Source organism: Porites lutea, chromosome 13 (genome assembly GCF_958299795.1).
Source record: "Porites lutea chromosome 13, jaPorLute2.1, whole genome shotgun sequence".
Classification (NCBI taxonomy): domain Eukaryota; kingdom Metazoa; phylum Cnidaria; class Anthozoa; order Scleractinia; family Poritidae; genus Porites; species Porites lutea.
Window position 1 is genome coordinate 12715666 of NC_133213.1, and position 20647 is coordinate 12736312.

Here is a 20647-nt window from a genome sequence, read left to right on the forward strand (position 1 = left end):
GGATGGTACCCCCTAAAAAAAACTGGGTCGAGTCACCTTAAGTAAAGATTTAAAACGTTCAAAATTGTCCTCAAGACGGATGTGAAGGGGCAGATTGTTCCATAAATTAGGGGCAGCAGATGAAAAAGCACGATCCCCTAAAGTGTTTTTCAGTTTTAAACTGGGATACTTTAAGATAAGACCGCTAGCTGAACGGAGATTATAGCGCGGCTGTTCTTTAATAGCAATCAAGTCGATCAAGTAACCAGGCGCATGACCGTAGATAGCTTTAAAAGTAAAAAGAAGTATTTTAAAATCGATACGAAATTTAACAGGAAGCCAATGTAACGAACATAGTACTGGTGTTATGTGACTGTAGCGAGGGACATTAAGTATAAGCCGACCAGCTGCATTCTGCAAGCGTTGCAGTTTAAGTAGATGAACAGAGAGTAAACCAAATAGAAGGCTGTTGCAGTAATCTATGCGACCAATGATAAAAGCATGGACCAAAGTTTGTGCAGACTCCTGGGACAGATATTTTCGGATACGCCGAATATTGTATAAATGGAAAAATCCAGATTTACAAGTTTTGTGGATCTGTTCCTGGAGATTCAAGTTAGAATCGAACCATGTCCCTTAATTTTTTGCCGCAGTGACAGGAGCAACGTCAATGCTTCCTACGGTAAGGCAATCAACTTTGGAAAGTTGTTGTTTTGTACCAATCAACATGAACTCAGTTTTATCATCATTAAGTTTGAGCTTATCCGTAAGCATCCTCGTACGAATGTCCGGTATACAGCGTTCCATGGCAATGACCGCGTCAGTCTGATTAGTAGTCGTGTCAGAGCTAAACGACAGGTAAAGCTGAATGTCATCAGCATAGGCTTGTGCTTCAGGTAGATGGTACTTGATGACTTCAAACAGTTTGCTGGAATAAATGGTAAACAACAATGGCCCCAGAAACGATCCTTGTGGAACGCCATAAGGAAGCTTAAAACTGTTAGATGTAAAGCCATTTACCGAGACTCGTTGCGACCTGTTGTTAAGATAAGACGTAAACCAATTAAGGGCGGTGCCATTAATGCCGATGCTTGACTTAAGACGAGCAAGCAGGATATTGTGTTCAACAGTGTCAAACGCTGCACTCAAATCTAGGAGAACTAGAAGAGTTACATGCTTGCAATTCATATTCATGAGAATGTCATTTTGTACCTTCAGTAGCGCTGTTTAAGTTACTAAAGATACCCCACCAGATCTTACGAACAATTTTTTGCCTACTAAACGTGGCTTTAAAATGGCTTCTCTTAACATAACTAGGTTGACTAAGAATATCTATGAACTTAGAATTCTGCTTGCCAATTATCCTTTAGATGTTATCTCAATCAATGAAACGAGACTAGATGACTGGTATACTGAATTCTGAAATCTATTGACCCGGATACGAGATAGTACGACGCGACAGAAATAGAAATGGCGAGGGTGTTTGCTTCTATATTGAAACCGCTATTAACTATTCTGTACGCACAGATCTAAATATAAACAATCTAGAAAATTTGTCTTGAAATCAGAAAACCGAATTCAAAACCGTTTGTTATTGTCACGTGGTACAGGCCATCTAATTCTCATAATGAAGTAATCTCATCTCTAGAAAATCGGACGTCCTGATTCCGAAAATGTCGAATTCTATTTAATGGGAAATATGAATTGCAACATGGCTTCAATGTCTGACACTAATTCTCGCTTGTTGTCGGACATCACTGACCTTTTTAGTCTTCACCAGCTGATAAACGAGCTTACGCGCGTCACTGACACAACATCTATTCTCACAGACGGTGAAGGTAAAAGGCGGAAAGAGTTTGCGGAATGGCATGTAGCATGACTTGCGGAATGACAAAATTATGCGGAATGTAATATATGCAGAATGACTTAAAGAAATAGATTAAACTGAAAATTGCGCCCTTTTGGGGGGCCAATCAATTCACAAGCAGCCGCTTTTTTAATGTTGCGGGCTCGACTATGATGACAATCAAAAAGCCAGGAAAGACTCCTTGATTTCTCACGGTCGATTAGCTTTTTGCACAGCCACAAAGAGTTTACTTGCCTTTATTAGTCGGGCTGCTGGCAGCACCTATACTACAGCACGAAAGTCGGAAAATAAGGAAAAGATGTTTTGTAAGGTCACGCTTCCTTCGGCTTTAATTTTTTTCTGCAAAAGATATTTGCACTTATTTGCATTTGTACGGTGGGTCGCGTGATTGATCCTGACATTCAGAGATCGAACATATCTCGTGTTTTGTTTCCTTGGCTGCGTGTGTGCTTTTTCTCTTTCTTTCTTTTTTTTTCTGTTTCTTTTCATTCCAACTTTTAGCATTTTTTCTCCTTTACCTTTACCTTTATTAAGTTAGTAAGGCCGGTGAGCTATCCGACACCAACTGTTAAAAAAAATACGTATTATTGACTTGGCTAGTTCTCGATCAAACGCACACTCACACATTAAGGGAGGTGCGAAGAGACGCGAAAAGGCCGAAAGGAGACAGAGGGCAGTTCGCCTCCTCACTACTCGATTTGTGGATTACGAATTAATGTTTGACTCGCGAGGCGTTCATTTAGTCTCGAAAATGATCTGTTTCTTTCACCGTAGTAATAATCCCAAGAATTGTAGCGTTCAGCGAGCGTTGTTTTTTTACCCTCTAGGGTGACGATAAAGAGTGACGCTTTATTTGAGTTTAGCCAAGTAGCACAGGTTATACAGCTGTTTCGAGAAAGGTTGTCGGAAAAAGTGCACGCGACAACCCCGAAAGGTATTGTGGGTGGTTTTGAGTGAACTGTTCTTCAAAGAAATTTGAAAGAATGGCACGGGATGTTTGCGATGTTATATATGCGATTACTAAAGGAAAGCAACCAAAGTAGGTTCGATAGCTGCAGTCGTTAGGAACAGAGTATTAATCATATCCCATATTACCTTCCGGGATTGTCGCGTTCACTTTTTTTCCGACATTCTTTCTCGAAATAACTGTACACCCCTAAAAACGCAGACAGATTTGCGACACGGTACGTCTGCACGAATTTACGAGGCTTATTTCTTTATTTCATTTGGGACTACCGAGTCTGCCAATTCCTAACACCCTCGTTCCCTGGGTCCTCTCTCTTCCTCCTTTGTATTTTACCTTGTCGGCCGTTACGATGTTTTTCTATGTAATGAGGAGAGTAAAAACTCAATAGAAGACTGATTAAACTTGACATGTATTCGTACTTTCAGTGCCCTTCACTGGAAAAGAGATGTGAGTAAAGAACCGTTTCAGTTTATTTTGGAAACGAGTTATCGATGACTTATCAAGTATTGGTGTATCAGCTGTGTTTCAATTTTAGCCTTGCTTTAATAACAGTAATAAATGGACCGGCAAAGCAAGTGCTCCTTCAAATTGGCGCCAAAAGGGGCGCGGCAGAGACGAGCGCATACTTTCCCGTTTAATTTATTTCTTTGCGCCATTTTCCATAAATCATATGCCGCATAATTATGTCATTCCGCAAGCCATGCCACATGCCCTGCCGCAAACTCATTCCCCCTTTTACCATCACCGTCTAATAGATCTGATATATACTAACTATCCCGATAAAGTAGACTACTCTGGAGTTTGTAATGTCAGCATCAGCGACCCTAGTCTCGTTTTTGCTTATCGAAAGCTGTCGATTGCAGGGAACCGTTTCCAAAAGACACAATACTATTAACTACAGAAGTTTTAAACATTTCAATCCTGACCATTTTTGCAGCGAGCTGCAGCGACTGGTATTGCTTCTCAAAACTGGGATGTCTGAGACAATTTTAAAGACCCAAATGACATGTCTCCGTGTAGCAAGAATAGTCTTCCTGAAACTTTAAGACAAGCAGAATCTCTTCGTAATTTTAAGTCACTTTTGCATAGTTATTATAATATCAAGTAAGGCACAGCATTCATGGAAAGCACGCTTTTTTTTCGTATAATTATACTTAATTGAATAATTTTAATACTCCATTTAGCGAAACCCAGTAAAAGTAATTAGGGTTTTTTTAACTTTTCATATTTCATGCCTGATGAATCTGTACAACCGTGCATAAATAAAATTACTTACTTACTTACTTACTTAAGAAATAATAAATATCTTACTAACCTCGTTTTTCTCCGTCTGTACTGTAAGTTATGGTAAATCGGGGGGAAAAATTTGGTCTGTAACCTACCCTACGGCCCTCGAACTCGGTACGGAAGACTGAGGTATTTATAAGCTAAATATAGTTGCGAATTATAACTCATCATGCGTATTGACGTTATTTCATGATTCACACCTTTTCTTTTGTTATTCAACAACCTTTATTTAACGTACAACCCCCTAGAATATTCAACAAACTGGAAGTCCGGGGAGGGCTTGAAAATGTAGCAGGGAAGAGCGGGGCTGATGAATTGAATTCATAACCATTAATTAGAAATTTATCTGTATCCCTCGAATGAGGGATTTTATTCAAATAAACCCCAAAACGAAAAAAATAATGGAAATTAATTCTCATAAAAGTTTTCGTTGCAATTAATTGCAATTCAACTTTGCTGTTTCTGACGACATAAAATTCCTCCTCTAAACAAATTTAAACTTCGACGACGAATTTGCTGAGCCAATAATTTAGTTTGTCCTTGTCAGTGATATTCAAAATCTCGGGGTTGACTTGGGGAATTGTCTCACTGTCTCCAGTCATTTGCGGATCAAATCGTTGCGTTCCCCCGCCCATTCAGACCAGACTCACGGACTGCCCAAGATGTATTTATTCGTGTATTTTGGGGTATTCGAGATGCCTTCCTCTTTTCAAGTTCTTCACCGTCAACGATAGCAATCATTCTACGGTGTGCTGAAGTTTCTTTGGATCTGTCTGTCCTTCCCATGCTAAAATTAGGCTCCAATACTTTTGCGAAAAACAATTTTGTGTCAGAAAAAAAACTCTTCTTCGCTCTCTATGAACTCCATGATAACATGAAAGCATGGACCGACCTACTGAATAATCGAACACGTCGACAAAATGATCAAAACAACTGAACAAAAAATGCCAAGCAACCTCCATAGAGGACGCCACAAAACGTTTCTCAATAACTTGTCAAAATCTCACAATTTTGTAACTTTCATTGTTTTTTTTAATTCGATGAGGGGGTGAGCGTGCACGTGACTAGTGCTTTGTTCTCTGGAACAAAAAGTCTTATTTATTCAATCATGGTAAAACAGGGACCGAAAATTCGGTTCAATTTTTATAATATTAAGAAAGACACGTGTTTTCCATTTTATAAAGATCTATCAGGACTAATATCACGAAATAAGTTTGATAAATACCACGAACGTCAGTATTAGTCCATATACATCCGTTGTCGGTATTTATCTCTTACTTATTGATGCCAAGGGGCTCAAAGGTTCTTCTTTTATGCATAAAATGCCGTTCGCACGACTTCCTCCCCTGTCCTGTACCTTCCATTGATAAATGGTAAGAATCAATTCGATACTTTAGCTTTTCAGTAGGGATAGACTATCAGAATAGGTTGCTCCGCTCATGGTAAATAATTTTGATTATAACAAATTCATCTTGTAAGATGCGCCATGGCATTATTCAGTTACCTGGTAATGATATCCGACAGTCGGAAAATGATCAGACCCTTTATGTATGTACATAACCACACCATGATTCACAATTTCACTCAATCTGACAGAACTCTGAGAACTTTAAACAAGAAAGAAAAACAAGATGACTTAAAACAGGTCAAACTTCATTTGCATTTTGAGTACGTTTTCCTAATTAATGTAAAACTAATACAGACGTTTAGCTTTTTCTTTTGCACTGTTTTGTATCCGCTTAGTTTTCTCCCTGTTTTCAACTGCTTAACTTGGGAAATTCTCAAAAGCCAAAAAAACAGCTTAAAAGGTTTAAAATGGTAAGTGTTATTACTTCAATATCCCTTTGTTTTTCCTTTCAGCATTCGTTGACTCAAGGCCGACAACCGTCTATACTTGTTATTTCTTTTGCATCAAAAGCGGTTGGACTGCTTTTATCGACGGTTTTGGAGGTTAAAATTTCAATCAAGACGTTTTTAATATTGCAAAATTAAGCCGTCTCCATTTCGAAGAGGTATTTTTTATTTTTATAAATCTTCATTACTATAATTTTTATTTTTACAATTTCCGAAAATGACTTTAGCAGCAAATATTAATATCCTACAAGATACTTCTTCACTGCACAGTACTTAATGGACAAAGTCACGATCATCACTAATGTTTATTGCATAAAAGTCGAATAAAACTAGACGTTAAAACCTGCAAAATGCACTTAATGTCTTTTAATAGTTACGTACATGAACTGAAATTCCTGATTCACATGTATTTTTCCGGGTGTTTTGTAAACTAACTTAATTCACCAGATCAAGATCAGACTACGAGTAGCCGCTTATTTTTCCCAGGACTCTTTTCCCTCCATCTGTCGCCTTTTATTGCAGGTGGACGATTGTCGTCATTCCCAAGCCGATTCCTCTGGGTCTGCGGCTAGGACCTTCATCCTAAAAAGGCAATACATAATCAGTATCATTTGTATTCTCGCATGCACTGAAATGGACATGGCACAGGTCTGCAGTAGAACATACTCAGTTCAGGATTACACACTGGAGGGACATGTTATCAGCACTAACTCAAAGCAGGACATATGGGGCTGTTTTCAAGAATGTAAAAGAACAACAGAGTGTCAAAGCATAAACTACGAGGTCAACACTTACATATGTGGTATCAACAACAGGACAAAAAGAGGAAGGCCAAATAGATTTGTTCGAAGAGTAGGAAGCGTTTACATGGAGAATCCATTTAGAGGTAAGAGAAATAACAATGTGTATAGTGAGTAAAATAATCCCCGAAGTAGTCAATCGATAAAAACTGGTAAATCTGATTTGATTGATAACGATTTATCGATCAATCAGTAGAAATCGAGGACACACTCGCTTCGTTTATCGATTTATCTCGATTTTACCGATTTCATCGATATGTATTGGTAGATATATATCTGTTCATCCGAAAATAAAAACTGATTAAAAGCAAGTAGCAAATTTGTTGACAATTGAGAGTCCAAGGATCAAACAATTATCACTTTTTTAAAAAATCTTTTCAGTAAAATAATCTGAAAAATCTTATCTTTTCTTTTAAACCAGGTCTAAAATGTTCTTCTGATGGCTGATATTGGCCAGGTTTATTGGCGCCCAGTTTTTGACAATGTAGACCTACCGCCCTTTCAAAACAACGTCGGTTTAGTATCCCGGAGTAGCCAATAATCAAAAACGAAATCGATAAAAATTGTCACCAATTAAGGGGTTTTTTATCCATTAATAACGGAAAACGGTGAAAATCTATTTAGGAAAATCTTTTAGCCTGAATTTCAGGTATCCCCTCGCCTCGAGGGGATCGATGTCTGAAATTCAGGCTAGGAAATCTTTATCTAAGGTTGTATTTCTCGTGATACTTGCCTGTGAGAACTGAAAGTAATTAAACCAAACCGTTTTCGTTATAATGTACAAACTAAAGGGTTTTAAAGAGAAACTTGTGTGTATAGTTTCGAAATTTCTTATTTTCATGTTTGTTGATCAGTTGTTACTCCTGGATGTGTTTTCTTAGCTAGCTGTACTATCTAACTTGTGCCAGAAAACAACAATGGCGCACGTTCCGCTATAAAAAGTTAAAATCATGAAAAATAGATAATATCGATTTGAAACAGCAATTTAGTTTATCAATTTTCACTCGAAGTTCGTTATCAATCGATAAAAATCACATGATTGATACCGATCTCTATCGATACCAATTTTTATTGATTGACTATACTCCAGGAATAATGCCATATTAGTAAAATACGTGGTACAGTACTCCGATATAGCGTACTCCCTTGATATACAACGAGTCCTCAAAAGAAAATTCTTCGCCCCTTTTATAGCGTTTAAGGAGCCCTATTCAACGAACGCCTGGTATAACGAATAAAGAGTTCTTCGCCCCATGTGTCACTGTGCACAGGATCCCGATATATAGTGTACCTTCGTTATAAGAAACGTTTTTTCCACTATGATGTTTTTATATCGGGGTTTCATTGTGTATGGTTCTTCTTTCTGCCCATTAATGCAACTGAGTGGGAAAATGTACTTAGCTTATGTCAATAGAGATGAAATAAAACCGCCTCAAGAGGCTCTCTTTTAAGTGCAAGAAGACCCCTCCCAAATTTGAGGAAAATTTCAAGCGTGCCCACCCACCAGCATTTTGGGGCACTCGTTATTTCTTCTTCGAAAATCTGAAAATGTTCCAAGATGAGTCGAGTAGATTCATACAAGAACTCCACAATGAGGCTTAAATATTTTGTGCATTATGCCGAACCCCAGAGACTAGGCAAGAAGCCGCTGAAAATAAAATGCTGTAATTAAATGAATGAAACAATTAAACTCAACTGCGATAGAGCCTTAAATGTAAATCAACTTCATGTTAAAGAAAACAGTGACAGAAACAATTAGCGACCACTTACAAAAGTTGCTGAAGTTTTCAAACTTAACGGTAGCTAACTGGCTAATTAGCTTGGAAATGCAATACATTCATTAATTATATATGAAATGCGGATGAAGAACATAAACTAAATGATTGCTCCGCTTCAAGCGGTTATTTGATCATACTGGGTAGTTTAAAAAGAGGCAAACAAATCAGGTTCCAAGAAAAAAACCTGGTATAACCTTGCCTTAACGTCAAGGCAGCATCATGTAATAGGTGCGATTCAATTTTATCTTCTAAAAGTCCCTTTAGGGGTGTTTCCATATCTTCCTGGTTTGTCCTGCAAAGACATTAAAGACTCACACACGGATATAATCAGCGGCAAATATTGGGTTGATCCTAGTAACACACGTGATCCATTCCTAGTGTTCTGCGACATGGAAACAGACGGAGGTAAGAATAAAACCCTAAATGATTTTAATATAAAAGGTACATTGTTAAAAATAATATAAAGAGTAAAATTCTGGTAAAGAGGTTTTGGGACACTCCCCTTTTCCCTTAGAGTTTGAATAGAATTTGCAAGTCATGTAATCATCAATTCACATTTACAGACATGGTTTTACTAAGGTTTCTCCTTAACCTCTACCCCATGAAAAAGATGTCTAAAATGTGTTTGGGGAATTAACTTGAGATGGTTCATGTCTGACAGACACAATGTCACGAACGTTTTGATCAGGATTGTAGCACTTATAATATTCTGCCTCTCTAATAGGAGATCTGCTCTTGCTACTAAGAGTATTTAGGTTTTATTGCGACTCCTAGTTTCCAAATGAGTCTGCAATATCACAATTGTGAAACCGACATTCATTATTAAAATATTCTTATTAGAGAAACCTAGTCAATTTTAACTGACATAATTCATTTTTTTTCAGCGCTTTTAATGTCCAAGGCAAGAGAAAACTAGTATCCGAAATGTCTTTTGCGAACTTAGGTGGAAAGGCCCGACTTTCAACCCACTACAAAACCGAAAAGGTTGATAACTAATTTTGATTAAAAAGCAATTCTTAATTTTAGGTGGATGGACGTTGATAGCTCAAACTTTGGTCAGAAACTCAACGTCTTTTCCAGCAATGATAAGAGAAAAAGACTTTAAAATGATTCAAAACTACAGCAGCGGCCTCGTGAGAGTTGATACCACAGCAATACTTCACCTAAAACAACTTATAAACTTCACGCAAATACGATACTTTTGTCGAAAGAAGGCGACAGGAAGGACATTTCACATTATGACTAAAAGTGATCCACATGGAGAAAGAGCTGTGCAATACCTCACTGAAAACCCCTCCGTCCAGCCAAGCGCCTGCGGTTCTTTTGTAGCCTTTCCGGACGATAATTCATATCTGGCTCCAAACTGCTCCAAATGGGGAAATGATGGCCGTGACATAGAATGCAATAAATGGGGCTATTACCAGAACAAAGGCTTTTTTCGCATTTATAATGATCCTATTATATGGGAAGGAAAACACTACATTAATCTGAAGCCTTCGGTGTTGGCTTGCGATGATTCCACTGACAACCCCTACCCTCTGTCCCAAGGCGATAAATGGCAGCTTTTTGTTCGATAAATTTAACTTTCTTAGTTTTGGCAAAAATACAGCAGCGCTTGACCCTGCGCGGCATTTTTTTAACACATTTGCTATACACATTTGCAACTTGCACATTTCCCAATTTTTCTCCCAACTTGGGACGACTGCAATACTCAGCAGAAATTTAAAACAAAGGTTATACAATTATTAATTTTGGCCTGGAGAGAGGGTAAACTATTACAAGGTGTATTGTGGGAAATGCGGAAGTGCCGAATAGCTGGGAACGATTTAAATTCAGCTTTTATTCTTAGATAGAAATTTGAAAGAAAAGATTCTTCGCTATGGATGCTGAAGACAGTGTTTAAAAAAGGAGAATGAGGTATCAATAAGCATCACTTTTGAAACCATAAAATGAAGCTAGCTACAGTTTTGTTGCTCGATGATTTTTGTTTCTTTGAGAGTGTAAATAAATTTTAAAACATATATTTATATGTTAAAAACCTCTTTCATAAGCATAAAATAAAGCTCGTTATACTCTGCTGCACTCCATTGTGTTCTATTCCCATAACATGTAGAGGCAAATATGTATGTGAGGGACACTTTCATTTGCAACAAAACTCCATAAAACAAAATTTAGCATTAAGGAAACATTTCACCGTCATACCGTATCACTGTGCCAGGGGATTGCTACGGTTGCGTACAGTTATTTTACCCTGCCAAAGGAAGCCATGGACAGCTAATTCGTCACTGATAAGAACAATAAAAAAAGAGAAATCAAGGACCCTGGGGAAGCAAGAGTTTACTTATTTAGTGATTTTGTTTTAATGATTGGTGGCAGGTGAACATTCACCTCTTCATGATTAGGCTGCAAGATGAATGTTTTAATGACATAGAGGTGATTGCCTCGACTTACAAGCCACCTCAAAACCCGTGGAAGGGTCTAGTAAAAACTAAGCTCGTTAACCTACAAATTAGCACCTTGCCAACAAGAAAAAGAAATCAATTCATTATCCAGGATGCATGGTAATCTGTTCCTCTTGAGCAAACGACACAATCAAACTTTAAATGGTCGGGCAGACTTTCTCAATAATCAGTACATTTGCGTACTTAGTCAAGGACACTTATAAGAAGTGTTTATGTGCTATTATAATACTGTGTAGCAAGTCCTGGCCTCTGTTAGTTGATTGCTATTAACACAAACATTTTGTTGATTCCCAAGAAGCGCTTCAGAGACACTTCCCCCATTGGACACCCTTTGGTGGTGATTCTGTGCATTTTTAGAACATGAGGCCAACGTATTACAAATCAAGCCATCTCATTCGCTCGCTACTTCAGCCTATCCTCGTTTTCAGGGCTTTTTCCCTAGAAACTAACCTTTGTTCTAGAATCTGAGAAAAGCCCTTGGAACCAGGACCAATGCTGATTTAACAATTACGAAAATTGTTTCTCAATTATTATATGTAGCACTCTACTTCTTCAATTTTTACTTGACAGAAAATGTAAACTTTGAAACGGAGAGGGCTTGTAATTTTCTTTATAACTGATATAGCCTGTAAATATCTCTGAGTTACATCACTCTTAAAACCGCTCGTTTCAACTTCTTTTATCTCATTTGTCTTTCTTGTAGATATGCCATAAAAAAATAATTGATGACGAAAAAATAATTAGCTATATTCGAGATTGCTTAGAAGCGAGACTCTAAAAATGCAAGCGTTAATTACTACTTTTCGTGTGTGGTTGCCAAAAGGGGTCATGGTCTCAGGCCCGTTTCAAACGTCGTGCTATTGCCGTGCCAAACTCAGTTGCTCGAATTAAATTCGACTTTAGCACGCAGTAGCGCGACGTTTGAAACCAAGTCATGCTACTGCCGTGTAGCACGGCAAGCCTTGCCGTGCTACACGGCAGTAGCTCGACTTGGTTTCAAACGTCGTGCTACCGCCGTGCCGAACTCAATTCATAAATTATAAATACATCAGAATACATTTAAAAGTTTGCTAAACCGTTTCTATATTTTTGTGTTTTGTTTTCGGCAACAGCCGTTCTATTCGACTGAGTTAAATTCGACGTCTGAAACCAAGTCGTGCTAGTGTCGTGCTGCAGTCGAGCTACAGTCGAGCCAGCTTGGCACGGCAGTAGCACGACGTTTGAAACAGGCCTCAGGCGTGCCTAGCGGGGATCGTGAAAACTGAGGATAAGATCGCGACGTGACCAGCGCCATGCATTTTTTGTGAACAAAGTTTAGGAAAGATTAAGGCAAAAGATGGCGAGCTTTTCCTGAACGGGTTGATCCACGAATTCTATCGCTTGAAAGCGTTGATTACTTTGGAACGAGTGAATACTTCAGTGGTCGAAAAAAAAAACAACAACCTTTATGAGCAAACCTCGATGGTGATGAACTGTTCGGGCGTCTTGTCTCCCGTACGCCAAATGTCCATCGATAGTGTACATTGGGGAGACTGAGCACAGGTTGGCGGACCCGCTTTAGAGAGCACCGAAAGTTGTCATCAACGGGAGAAACGACTTGCCTCACCTGCCCACTTCAACTAAGCCAATCATGCACTGGAGGACATGAAGGTTGCTTTTTGAAGGCTGGCCTAGCCAACCAGGAATACAGAAAGAAGAAGGAGATGAAGTTGATTTTTAAATATGGGACTGTGAATCCTAGTGGCCTTAATCACGACTTTACTTTCAAGTGAATAACTCACTTTGTGCTTACTTTAATGTACGTTTGCAAAATTGAGACGATTTATTCCCTCGCTTTATCAAGTAGAGAATACAAAGGCTAAAAATATTTTTCTGGTTACAAATGGAAGAAGTTCTAAAGAAAACTCAGTTCTCGTATTGGTTATAAAAAGAAAGCTTCAAACGAAAGTGCTGCTTCGAGGTGATCATCCGTCTGCTACTCCAAAAGAGAAGCCGGCTAAAAAGCAATCATTAAGAAAACAAAGTTTTGAAAGAATTTTCGGAATCATCTCGGTTACACTACTTGCTCTCTTGAGTAAAGTTTTGCTGTTGTACATGTTTATTAATCTTTCATTTATATTTTGATTGTCAGTTAAGAAGTTTAGTTTTCCCGCGTTACTTTTTTTATCTGTCGTGGAATGCCGTTTGAATGAATTGAATTGAGGAATTGAGATTTAATTATTGTCAGCATCTGCATGTTTACCCTTTCTGCATCCTCGCCGAAAAAATGTATACATATAAAAGAGTTGTCGTTTATTCTTCCAACCAACTGGGAGCTTTGCTAGCTTTGAAAAAGCAGCTGTGCAAAACACGTACCACCTGGTTTGTGCCACTGTAAAATTACGCCTGGTTCAAACGTCCAACTTCTCATGTGCTAAATCTGATGCAAATGAACGAGAACAATAGATTTTCCTCATGAGCGTTAAATTCGACAAAAGGGAAATGCGAAGTTAACCAGGCCTATAGTCATTCGTAGAGAGAAAAAAATATTAAATAGTAAGTTATTTACTGTCCCACGCCTTTACCCAGAAGAAACAATTAGTAATTTATTGCAAGGCTACCATCCGATATTGTGATACATAAATGTAAAGGCTGGTTTTATACGCAACGGTTTGTCGGCCCGATTTTGAGAAGAAAATATAAGCTTTCGACGAACACTGAAATAGGTCGATTATTCATTAAGGTTTTCCCTATAGAACAAGAGATTGATCAGTTTATCATGCCCATAACCTGTAAGTTTGCCGCCACCGAAAATTTTCGAATGATCAAGGCGGCTTTTCCAACATTAATCTTAGGGGTTGACCAATAACTTTGCAAAGGGGTGTGGTGGGGGGTTCAGGGATGTAGCAGATGTAGTTTGGGCAAGAATTATTTTCCAAGCCTGACTACTAAATTGCTACTAATTTTTGATAGATGAAAGGGTGTTTTTCATTTTAGGTCTGTTTGAAGAATGTTTTTTCCTTCTCTTAATCACACAATCCCTCCCTCAAAATTAAATGGATTGCCGTCCTAAGCTGACAGATTTGCAGATTTGTTTCTTTTGTTTACTTTTCCGATCTATTGTCAGCCAGAGGAAGATGAAGAAAAAAAACATTTAAGGTACATAAAAAGGTGTCAGATGGTCTGAAACCTCTGTCGCCTGATTCTCCTCGCGCTTTGATCGTCTTCTGAATCTTCTCCTATAGTATAGAGCCCAATCATTCGACAGGTGTCACAATGAGAATCTGTCTTTCCAAAATGAACATGTCCATCAGTAGACGGCTGAATCGTGTTTCTCCTCATCTGAACAACTGTATGTGATGTAAGAAGCTCCATAGACTCTCTGTGGCCCCTTTGAGCTGCACGTTGTAGAGCAGTAAACTCAAACCTATCAGCAGCTGTGACGTCACTTCCGTATGTTAACAAAGCTTCAATAGTTTCTTTGTGGTTGTTATGTGCTGCACGATGCAAAGGCGTTAATCCCCAAAAGTCTTTGGCGTGTACATCTCCACCGTGTGTCGCTATCAACTCACAGGTTTCTGTGTGGCCATTCTGCGCTGCAAGATGAAGAGCTGTATGTCCTTTCTCCATAGAATCATTCACGGAACACCCATTGTCGATCAAAACTCGACAAGTGTCTTGGAAGCCGCCATAAGCAGCAAGAATCAGGGGGTTTGATTTCTCTTTATTGAAGTCTTTCACATTGCCTCCATGACGAATGAGACGTTCTACCACTGTGGTGTGCCCATTTTGTGCTGCGCGATGCATAGGGGTGTATCCCCATTGATCTTTGGTATGAATATTACTTTTCCCATCAACAATCAATGCCTGAACTGTGTCTTTATGGCCATATTTTGCTGCGCAATGTAAAGGGATAGAGCCAGTTTTGTCCACTGCGTGTGCATTTGCATTGTGTGCCAGCAGAATCCCTACAGTACTTGTATGTCCATTATGCGCGGCTCGATGCAAAGACGTGTTTCCCCATTTGTCCAGGTGGTCAATATCGCTTCCCTGCAAAATTAAGTAGCTTACGACACCCGCATGGCCATTCTCGGATGCTCTGTGCAGAGCTGAACAATTCCAATGATCAAGACAATGTAAGTAAGCACCTTCCTTTAAAAGCAATTCCACTGTCTCTTTGTGACCATTCTCAGAAGCTAGATGCAACGAAGTATGCCCAACAAAGCGACAGCTCTCTTCTGAATAATCTGCTGAGGTTGCAGATCTCAATATTGACGATGACAAGACTAATGCATGTGTCTTGGCATTTATTTCGCTGCCCTCACTAAGCAAGAGCTCTGTTGTTTCTCTGTGTCCATTTTGTGAAGCACGATGTAATGGAGTGAAACCTTGGAAATCAATCGCTTTGACACTACTGCCACTTCTTATAAGAAGTTTAGCTGTGCTGGTATGTCCTTTCTCCGCAGCTCTGTGAAGTGGTGTATATCCCCAGCAATCTTTTGCTTGGATATTGCTATCATGCAACACCAATACTCGGGCGGTGTCTGTATGGCCATTACTAGCACATCGATGAAGTGGTGTGAACTTCCATTTGTCTTCAATGGATACTCTGGATCCATGTTTAATAAGGAATGCTGTTGTGTCAGTGTAACCATTTTCAGCTGATCTGTGCAAAGGTGTATAGCCCCAGTCGTCCTGACAATTAGGGTCGCTTTTACTTGAGACCAAGTATTGGACTACATCCTTAAAGCCATTCTTTGAAGCTCGATGTAATGCTGTTAGTCCCCACTTGTCTTTCAATGATACCTCACTGCCATTCTCAATTAACAGTTTTACTATTTGTATATGCCCTCTTTCGGATGCAAAATGAAGACTGGTGTTACCAGTGGTCTGGTGACGAGCATTTAAATTAGATCCAACTTTAATAAGGTACTTGCAGCACTTCAGGTGGCCATAGTTCGAAGCAATCATCAGTGGTGTTAATCCTTTGCCATTCTTAGCCGTTACATTACCTGTTGCGTTTAACAGCGCTTTTACAGTTCCGTTTTGTCCAGTCTGACAGGCACGATGCAACGGCGTGTTCCCAGTAGTGTCAACAACATTGACATCAGCTCCTTTTACAATGAGAAACTTGGCGAACTCAACATTTCCTTTCACTGATGCAAAATGTAGAGCTCTCTTCCCAGATTTATGTCTTGCATTTAGCTTGGCACCATTGATGATCAGCAAATCTCCGACACCTTCATTGCCATGATATGCTGCAATCATCAAAGGAGTAATGCCATCTTTCGCGTGGGCATTTACCCTAGCACCTTGTCTGATGAGTTCCTGTGCCACTTCAGTGCAGTTTGTCTGAGCAGTAAAATGTAATGGAGTGAAGTCATGACCATCTCTGGCATTAACATCAGCTTCCCTCTCAATAAGAATCCTTGCTATGTGAGCCTTGCCAGAAAACACTGCATAGTGCATTGAGGTATATCCGCAGTGGTCTCTCCTTTCAAGATCGCATCCGCTTTCTAATAACTTCTCAATAGTGTTTGGCTGCGCATTTAGAACAGCTAAATGCAGGGGCGTACAACCTTCATTTGTCTTTGTTTCAGGGTCACTACCTTTGTCTAGAAGCTCCTTCACAGCGATACTACTTCCATGGTACGCAGCAAAATGGAGTGCTGTCTGGCCTTTGAGGTTTCTCTCCTTCACTTTTGCCCCTCGTTTGACAAGAAGATGAATTGCAGTCTTATCGTTATTAATAGAAGCTAAAATCAATGACGTCATCCCTTTATCATTACGAGCGTTCACGTCTGCGCCGAGACGAACTAAAACACGAACAGCCTCAATATGTCCCGACGAGCATGCCATCAAAATTGGCGTTTGCTGACCGGTAGAGCTTGCATCAACGTCAAAGTCAGCTTCGTTTACCAGCCGTCTAACGGCAAGTGCATCTCCTAAAGCTGCAGCCACGTGAAGAGGTGTTAACGAATTAATAGATATCTGCTCTTCTTTTGAACATTTCTGAAGTTTGTTGATTTTCACTTGCTTCAATTCATTGATAACGTCTTGTATGGAATCGAGGATTCCAATGTTTCTTGTCGATTTGGGGCTAGTTGTAAATACTCTGTCCTCGTTTATAAGATAACCATGGCCTAGATCTGCAAAACTTGATTCGAATGGAAGAGAGAAGTCACATTCAGACGGGGTGCTTATACCTATAAGAGAGCTGACACTTGCTCCGCGACCATGCCGCTCTTGATGATCGTCAAAGTTATCCATTGTCTGCAAACAAGCTGAGAGGGTAAATGGAATTTGTTAGTTTAGTTTATTGTTTGGCTTTCTAGTACCTTCTGTTTTAATTAGCAGTCGGTTTACGAGAAAATTACCGGCTAAGAGAGTTTAATGATATGGCTAATGGTCTTTATTTAAAATTTGATCTTGATCAGATTTCATTACTTGCACAATAAATCTAAGCAATAAATTCCATTTTGACTACTGTCTGATATACCAATAAAGTCACAATACTTCGTGGGATGATCTCAAGTGTTTACAAACTATTGAATGTTTAAACTCATTCTTAACAAAAGAACTCATCGATGCATGATATGCATGCATACACTGATCAAGTCTATGGCCGTTTCTTTATCATACTTGCCAACAGAACACTTTTTTGAAGATTTGTGTTAGAGTTGCGCCCTCATATAGTATATAGTAAATAAACTGTGGAAAAATTGTCGTCCTTATTATTTTATAAATTATTAATCGCAACGATCGGTGATTATTTCTGTCTCTATGTTTAACCAACGTTATCCAAACTTTTGGTGGATAATATTTTAAAAGAACTACACTTGACTGAGTAATTTTCATCTCATTTTTTTTTTCAAAATTCAAGCAAGATAACTGCACAGACATTTTGAAGGGATACACACACGTATTCAAAGACGTCAGCAAGACTTTCTGAGGCATAGGGAGGCTGATACGTCTGTAAAATAATAATTTTAAATACTGTTTCCCATGAGTTTTCAAAGAACTTACTTCAAAGACCTTTAAAAAGAGCTTAGTGATGATAGCCGAATGGGGGAAATTTTTATGTCGATATGAGAGTTAAGATTATCTTTAATCTTACTCTATTTCAAGCAGAGAGATATTTTGTCGATAACGATTTGCGATTACTTACAAAGTGTGATGTTATTACGCCTCATTTTAAATAACTTCAAAGAAGACCTTTGTAAACTGTTCGGCTGTCAGGCGATATTATCAGCCACCGTTCATTTCAGAGCAACATTAAGCCGGACTATCTAAAACAGTCAATTTAGACAACTAGATCCGCTAATTCGAGCTATACACTGAATTTTCGACGGTGCACAGAGTCAACAAAACTCAGTACCTCACCAACACTTCGTAACACGAGGTAACGCTACTTAATAAAAAGCAGTTATTAGCGACTATCAGACGCATTCAGCTCCTACTCGTAAATGAACTCTCTAGACACCTTACCTAATGAAACAAACTTTTCGTAAGTGATCTTCTGGTAACACCGTCACAAACACGACGAATAGAAGCCTTTAGACAATAGCACATGAAAGTGCGTGATATTATTGTATCACCGCATTTACTACACTGTATGTGCCAAAGTGTAGCCAAATGGATGGCAATAGAAATGCAAATGAAAATGTCGTGAAATGGTTACCAGTACAGTCCTCATGGATGCCGAATTATATCATAATTAGACACAAATCACAGCTGCAACAGGTAGCGTAATTTAGGCAGATGTCGCCGCACAGGAGTTAACGGTAACAAGCGAGAGTTGTGTACCAGCAAACTACTCAAGCGGGACATTGTGTGTGACTCTCTCAGTTCCGTAAACAACAAATGTGTATTTCTTTGTTCGTCTTCATTCCGTGGAGTTAATTACCTTTGATGAATTTAATATATTAAGTTATCAAAAGACAGTGTTTTTGAGGGTTTTTCAAACTTCGCCCCTTGAAGGAAAATAAAAGCTGAAGAAAAAAACAACATTTAGTTTTAAGTAACATTAAATGGCGAATGTAGTGGTTGTCTCAAACACTGATTGTCGTTTTCAAGTTTTACTTATAATTAGCATTGATATTGAAAACATTTTCCAAGCAAAGCGTCTTAGTGACGTAAGGTCTAGGCAGGCCACGGCGTGCGTCATAAGTTTTGTTTCTTTGATCAAAAGTGGAAGAATTTTACATAAACTTTGTTATATATGATAGATATTTATCAGCCTCAGGCAGAATCTGTTCATCGATGAATGCTCGTTTATATTAAACTCTTGAGAAAAAGCAATGACGCAAAGTCGCAAATTTGTCTCCCTGACAGTCCTTTTTTAACTTTTTAAGGTTAAACCCAAACCCGCAACCAACAAGATCTTTAAAATGTACTTTTATTCCACCCAAAAGTTACTAGTTGAGGTGCCATACCACTCTTTTCGAGGAGGCGGCTATACACAGGTTACTCTTTTCGCAACTAGATACAAAAGGCAAGGCCGTCTATACCACGTACCACGGAGTATGTCTAAGTGTCGCGGGTCGAGACTCGCGGGTAGAAGTCGCAGGTGCGGGTGCGGGTAAGTGTCGCAGGTAATAATAAATCACCAAATTTAACAAAAAGATAAAAAAAACAACAAAACAAAAATTTCTTTTCTAATATTTTTTTAACGAAGACTAGTCAGCAATACAAAGGAAGACTTGTAAGCTTTTCCGTAAATTTCCGACGCGTTTCGTCTCTTACTGAGACTTCTTCAGGGAATGAATACAACTAACCAAGAACAGCATATATAACACATTTTCTGCGTAAGGAAAAATCCGATAGAAGTGAATAATAACTTAACTATGCTGTAAACGGACGTTATGAGAAACGCCTTAATACATATGTTATTACGTGTTGTCATATTTTGGGGGCCATACGATCAGCGCTAATCGTACACAGCTATTTCGAGAAAGGTTGTCGGAAAAAGCGCACGCGACAATCCAGAAAGGTATTGTGGGTGGTTTTAAGTTCACTGGAGAGGCCATGGACTTATGTTTGCGAGTGCTAAAGGAAAGCAACAAAAGTAGGTTCGACAGCTACAGTGTCAGGGGACAGTGTATTGATCATATCCCATATTACCTTTCGGGATTGTCGCGTGCACAGTTTTTCCGACAACCTTTCTCGAAATAGCTGTATATGGCCTCCAAAAACTAAACGGAGCTATCGGACTCCATTACGATAAAGAATTGATCGATCGAAGTAAACCTGGAAATGTTCTTCCTTTTTGTCACTCTTTGAAATCAGAACTATGAATGAAACTTTTACCCACGTGCACAGGTATTATTGCCGTGATCAAGTCGCCAGTGACGTGGGAAAAATTCGATTTACCAGGATTGCAAATTCTTTCGTGTGACCTGACTGCGCCAAAATTGAGCACGAATGACGAATGACAACTCTCGATTCATACTTTGTGCTGAGGACGTAAGTACACGCAAGTCTCATTTAGTGTAAAAAGAAGTCAAAGCTGTATTTTCGATGAGCCAAATTTTGTCTTCATATATAAACAGGGTAAAAACAACTTCTTTTAAGTGGACAAGTCACATAAGCTGACATTACGAACCCTTACACTGAATAAAGAAGGGGTCAAGAAGGAGAGAGAAAACATAGCGGGTGGTCAAGAATGTGGTTCA

At 39.0% G+C, this 20647-nt stretch overlaps 2 protein-coding genes across 3 annotated transcripts; one reads left to right on the forward strand and one right to left on the reverse strand.

The window, feature by feature from the left end:
• Positions 1 to 5924: 5924 nt before the first annotated feature.
• LOC140923227 (uncharacterized) lies at positions 5925 to 10481 on the forward strand. 2 transcript variants are annotated; one of them, XM_073373310.1, is made up of 4 exons: positions 5925 to 6112; positions 6477 to 6840; positions 8788 to 8937; positions 9559 to 10481. In XM_073373310.1, exons 2-4 carry the CDS (start codon positions 6588 to 6590, stop codon positions 10107 to 10109), a joined length of 954 nt encoding a protein of 317 aa, XP_073229411.1. In that variant the 5' UTR covers positions 5925 to 6112; positions 6477 to 6587; the 3' UTR covers positions 10110 to 10481. The 2 variants fall into 2 exon arrangements, with proteins under 2 accessions (XP_073229411.1, XP_073229412.1); XM_073373311.1 differs by lacking the exon at positions 5925 to 6112 and having other exon boundaries at positions 6464 to 6840.
• Positions 10482 to 13522: 3041 nt separating this feature from the next.
• LOC140923677 (uncharacterized) lies at positions 13523 to 17253 on the reverse strand. The gene has a single exon (XM_073373751.1). The coding sequence runs from the start codon at positions 17241 to 17243 to the stop codon at positions 14148 to 14150; it is 3096 nt and encodes a 1031-aa protein (XP_073229852.1). The 5' UTR covers positions 17244 to 17253; the 3' UTR covers positions 13523 to 14147.
• Between the last annotated feature and the right edge of the window lie 3394 nt (positions 17254 to 20647).